Raw genomic sequence first — 5,795 nt, forward strand, 5'->3', positions numbered from 1 at the left:
GGCGCCTGTGGTCTCAGCTACTTGGGAGGCTGAGGCAGGAGACTCGCTTGAGCCCAGGGGTTGGAGGTTGCTGTGAGCTGTGCTGCTGTAGAGTGCCACAGCACTCTACCCAGGGGGACAGCTTGAGGCTCTGTCTAAAAATAAATAAATAAATAAAATAACAAATAAAATCAAGACAGGACAGGCTGGCATTCTTCCTTTCTTTCTTTGGGATGCCAGGCCATTCTCTCCCGACCCCCCTGCCCCAATCTTCCCTTTTCTAGCTCTCTGCTCCCCTCTCCTTCTCGTTCTCCAATATAAAGTAAACTCACACCTTTATATTCTAAACAAACAGAAAACCCAGTAAAAACATTTTATGCATTAAAGAATAAAAAGAAAACAAACCAACCTCAGGTGAGTGAATGTGTTTATTTAAATATTTATACAAACATGGCCCTAGGACCAGTGGATACTCTTCCCCAAAGGTGGCTGCTTCCCTTAAGATATTGCACAATAAAAAATACTTACATTGTTAATTCTCAAAATCAGATTTCAAGGCTGTTTTTTCAGCCATATAACTTATACTATGTCAACAGTGAATCTTAACTAGAGTCACAGTGTCATCCAGCATATAACAAATCAATTAGTAAGAATGTCGCTTAAGAAAGTCAAACAGAGCTTTAAACTTGAATCATTTACATTTTTACCTTACAAAATGTAAAACTCCTTTTTTACCCAACTTAGAGTAATACAATTATATACCTCCTACTTTAAACAAAATGAAAAGTGTTTTGAGTATCAAACAGTATGTTATCTACCTTGTAGACAGGATCTTCACCTAACACGGACGCTGTGTTAGCAACGTTTAAACGACACACACTACAGGGAAAGCTGCTCCTAACGTCGTTTTTCTTTAATAAGTAAAGACAAATTTGGCACTAGACTTTATCTAGAAATAGTACGGATATCATATAGATATTAATAGTAACATCTCCTTGTTGTAGGTTAAATAATTCCTGTTCGGAAGCTGCTCTTTGGAACAGTTTTTAGAGACCCTAATTCTACCATTCTAGTCCTCTGAACTGCCTTAATTCAGGGGTCAATTTGAATTCTAGACTAAGGAATAATTATCACCCACACCTGGAAACAATTACAAACAGTCCTAATGTGCATTACCCCAATTTAACTCTGATAGTCACTAAATCCATAACTCTAACCACTAAAAATAGCCATATTTTCAACTCTATCCTATTTACAATACTTTATATAATAAATAACTCGCAGCAATAGCGACACTCCTAAGGAAATTTTCTCTTCCTTTGAGGAGTATCACTTGTTAAGTTCGTTCATCAAAAAATCACGAAATGCATATTTATACCATAAAAAAGTGAGATCTGACAACATTTAGGTATTTTCCATTATGGCACAAGTTTTTAAGGCCCCGTCAGCACCACTAATGGAACATTTCCGTTTCCTCAAATTAGTACAGAGAACTGTCAGAGTTGAGAAGGCTGAAAGGGGAGGGGAGCTTCTTCTTGATCTGAGGCCTGGACACCCCAACTGAAGGGAGACACAAGGTGCTGGCCGACTTCTGCCTGTTCTTGCTGGTGCCCCAGCTCAGGAAGGAAAGCTTCTTGGAGATTCTCTTGGTTTTGTCAGTTTTATCATTGTCCTCAATGGCCAAGCAGATCATGGAGTAGGTTTTCTGCATCCCCACCGAGTATGTGGCACACTTACCATGCTGCATACAGAAACGGAAGAGAAAGGTGTCAGACGTTTTTAAGATACCTGATAAAATTGGGCAGGGCCTGTGGCTCAGTGGGTAGAGCGTCGGCCCCATATACCAAAGGTGGCGGGTTCGAACCCGGCCCCAGTCAACCTGCAACAACAAAAAAATAGCCAGGCGTTGTGGTGGGTGCCTGTAGTCCCAGCTACTCGGGAGGCTGAGGCAGGAGTAGCCTAAGCCCAGGAGCTGGGGGTTGCTGTGAGCTGTAACACCACAGCACATTACCGAGGGCAACAAAGTGAGACTGTCTCTGAAAAGAAAAAGATGACAGTCAGGTACTCAGTGTACACTTACTGCATCCCCGTAAAAATTAAATTCATGGGCAGCGCCTGTGGCTCAGTGAGTAGGGCGGTGGCCCCATATACCAAGGGTGGTAGGTTTGAACTTGGTCCCAGGCCAAACTGCAACAAAATATAGCTGGGTGTTGTGGTAGGTGCCTGTAGTCCCAGCTACTCAGGGAGGCTGAGGCAAGAGAATTGCCTAAGTCCAGGAGTTGGACGTTGCTATGAGCTGTGACCGAGGGCAAAAAAACTTTATATCATTCTGCAACTCAGATGACTAAAGCTTATATAGAATTAGGGCTCTTTGAAACAAGGACAATTTAAGGAATATACTCAACAGCCCCAATTTAGGTTCAGAAACCACTCAGTTTCTTTTCTCTCTCTTTTTTTCTAAGAGACAGTCTCACTATGTTGCACTAGGTAGAGTACTGTGGAATCACAGCTCACAGCAATCTCCAACTCTTGGGCTTAAGCAATTCTCTTGCCTCAGCCTCCCAAGTAGCTAGGAATACAGGTGTCGCCACAATGCCTGGCTATTTTTTTGTTGTAGTTGTCATTGTTGTTTGGCAGGCCTGGGCTGGATTTGGACCCACCAGCTCTGGTATACATGGCTAGCGCCCTAGACACAGCTACAGGCACCGAGCCTCGAACTCCTTTCTTCAAGCAATCTCCTGCCAGAGTTCTAGGATTCCAGGGATGATACAGCATATCCTGCCAAACAGAATTTAATCAGAAAAATAAATTATTTTATCTGCAGAATTAAAAGAAGTTTTCTAATTATCTGTCTGAGCCAGGATGTGTACATCCGAGTGATTAGAAGCTTAGTGTTAGGTTGTTCCTGCCTCGTGCCACGCAGGTGGGAGGCAGAGGGTCTGGAATAGACCTCTGGGGCTTAACTCGCAGACTCCACACCATGCCACCAAGTACTGCCCAGGGCAGGGCCAGTGCTCACCATGGACGACGTGGAGTCCAGGAGGCTGACAACCTTCATCTCGATCTCATCCTCGCCAAAGCTCTTGAGCAGTTTCATCACCTCGCTCACCTTCAGCCACTTGCAATCCACGCCTTGAATGGAAACAATGTAATCTCCCTCCTTGGCTCCTGCCAGCTGCAAGAGTGTTGTTTAAGTAGAGGTCAGTGTTTCCTTCATTTAAATCCCTGAATGGGTTCCCAGATTCATTAACAAAATAGACATTTGCAGAAGTTTGCATCGTGAAAGCAAAAATTCATCTTATTCTCACTGGGTATGTGCACCCATGAGGCCTTTCGCATAAACTCAGGCCTCAGACATGAAGGCCAAATCTGTCTGGCCCAAATCTGGTGACCCAGGTAGAAGCATTTAAACTGCTTTCTTTGTATTTTCCCAGTCCCCGTGAAGCTGCCCGGGGATTCTGCTCCTGACCTGGAAGGTGCATACTTACTGCAGCAGAGCAGTAAGGATCCAGGAAGTGGACCTGAACTGGGGCGTTCCCTCTCAAGGTGAACCCCAGGTCCCCTTCTTCTGCAGTGAAGTGAATGCTTCGAGGAGGTGTCCACCTCTTGTTGGCCGAGAACACAGATAAGGGGCCCTTTGGAAGACAGCGTCATTAGGTGTAGGACTAGAAGGCCAAATCAAACGTTTAGAAGGTAAAGCAAAGGCGGCCTGTTGTCGTCTCAGGTATGAGAACACTAATTGTCATGTTATAAATGACACAGCCAATATAGTTTTAATAGAATTAGCTTTTAGAAATTACCTTAATTACCTTAAAAATAAAGTCTCTAATATCAAAAAATCTGAAATAATTAAAAATGTTTTTAAATGTGCTATGGTCAGAATATTTGTGTACCCCGCCCCCCAAATTTGCATGTTAAACCTAAAGACCAGCCAGGCACAGACGCTCACACCTGTAGTCCCAGCACTCTGGGAGGTTGGGGAGGAATTGGCTGAGCTGAGAGAGACCCAGGCGCTACTAAAAACAGAAAAAAACTGGCCAGGCGTCATGTCAGGCACATGTAGGAGGGTGAGAAAAAGGATCAGGAAGCTGAGGCAAAAGGATCAATGAAGCCCAAGGGACTGAGGCTACTGCATGCCATGAGGGTGCCACGGCACTCTATCCAGGGGGACAGAGTGAGACTGTCTCCAAGAAAAAAAACCCTAATCACCAATGTGACTTTTAGGAAGGGGGACCTTCTGAAAGATGATTAGGTCATTTGGGTGAAGCCCCCGAGAATGGAATTGGTATCTCTATAAAGCGAGCCCTAGGAAGCTCACTTGTCTCTTTCATCATACGAGGGCACAGTGATAGCTTCTCGGCCTTTTGGCCAAGATCAAGAGCATGTGAGGTTACTGTGACAAGGTGTCATTCATGGATGGGGAAAGCAGGCCTCGCCCATACCAGTCTGCGGATGCCTTCACACTGGACTCCCTCGCCTCGAGAACTGTGAGAAATACATTTCATTCTTCTTCTTTTTAGACAGAGTCTTACTTTGCTGCCCTAATAGAGTGCTATGGCGTCATAGCTCCTGGCAACCTCAAACTCTTGGGTTCAAGTGATCCTCTTACCTCAGCCTCCTGAGTAGCTGGGACTACAGGCGCCTGCCACCATACCGAGCTATTTTTTCGAGAAAAGGTCTCACTGTTGCTCAGGCTGGTCTCAAACTCCTGAACAATCCACCTGCCTCAACCTCCCAGAGTGCTAGGATTACAGGCAAGAGCCACCGTGCCCGGACTAGAAATAGGTTTCTGTTGTTTACAAGCCACCCAGCTCTGGCATTTCATCACAGCTGCCCAAATAAACTCAGACAGCTGCAGACAAGTGAACTTTAAGAGCTGCCCCCGCAGGTCATTACAAAACAAGCACCAGCGTACCAGCTTCTGGAAGAAGTCCGTTACTGTCACCTTGGAGAACTGGGGTGATATAATCTCAACCTCTTGCTCAGTTTTAGCTAGAAAAGATTAAAAATGAAAGGGTAAGTGTCCCTGTAATTGAAAGCGACACTTGAAAACTCAGGTCTACAGTCTTCCCTCCAAAGAGAAGAGGCAGCAACACCCTCCCCTGGTCACTTGTCCTTCCCCTGCTTTAGAGCAGTGCAAGAAGATGAAGTCCGCTCAACCCCCGGCCCTGCGAGCACCTTCTATGTGGGCACTTCCATGTGCTCTCCAGGGCTGGGACAGAGAAGTGACCATTAGATGCGTCCCCCCTTCCAGGAGCTACGGATGTGCTCTGGGACTTCCTTGGCACTCTTAGACCCTCCTGACAAGTCATCTACATCTCAGGTGTTGCTGTTACGGAACTCCCTGTCTCTCAGTCACAGCCCGGGGGGACTGTGCTTCCTGCTTTCATTATGAATGTGTGACGCAGGTCTGCCAAAGTGCGTCCACCATGCTATCTCCCCGGCAGCTCAGCTCTACGCTTACCAGGAGGCTAAGTCAGGTTGTGACAGGGGACCTCAGAGCTGGCTAACTATACAGGAACAAGAGTATAAAGGGAATACCTAGGAAGGATGACCAGCACCACGAAGGTCAGTCACACCCCTGTATCCACAAAATGACCCTGTGGCTTCCCATAAACAGTGCCGGACTCAGGCGGGCTGCATATCTGCTATGTGAGCAGTGCCACCACCACACGGGAACAGCATGGAGTTCAGAGGTGACTAGGGTCTCTGAAGGAGAATACCACACCTCCCTCACAGCATTAGAGGGGGCCGGATGAGATTCTGTATACACATGGTGCTCACTGTCAGAGTGACACCACACCTCCCTCACAGCA

The 5,795-nt window shown here is 46.1% G+C and overlaps 1 protein-coding gene across 1 annotated transcript in view; it reads right to left on the bottom strand.

Moving 5' to 3' along the window:
- Nucleotides 1-389: 389 nt before the first annotated feature.
- Nucleotides 390-5,795, bottom strand: part of RHPN2 (rhophilin Rho GTPase binding protein 2) — a 74,261-nt gene continuing 68,855 nt past the window's right edge. Inside the window, exons 12-15 of the mRNA XM_003798430.3 lie at nucleotides 4,895-4,971; nucleotides 3,468-3,614; nucleotides 2,999-3,154; nucleotides 390-1,720 (exon numbers count right to left, since the gene is read on the bottom strand). Coding sequence (XP_003798478.1) covers nucleotides 1,460-1,720; nucleotides 2,999-3,154; nucleotides 3,468-3,614; nucleotides 4,895-4,971 — 641 coding nt within the window. The 3' untranslated portion in view covers nucleotides 390-1,459. The remainder of the gene's footprint in view (nucleotides 1,721-2,998; nucleotides 3,155-3,467; nucleotides 3,615-4,894; nucleotides 4,972-5,795) is intronic.

Source organism: Otolemur garnettii, unplaced genomic scaffold (assembly GCF_000181295.1).
Source record: "Otolemur garnettii isolate 467f Iridium unplaced genomic scaffold, OtoGar3 scaffold00135, whole genome shotgun sequence".
NCBI lineage: Eukaryota > Metazoa > Chordata > Mammalia > Primates > Galagidae > Otolemur > Otolemur garnettii.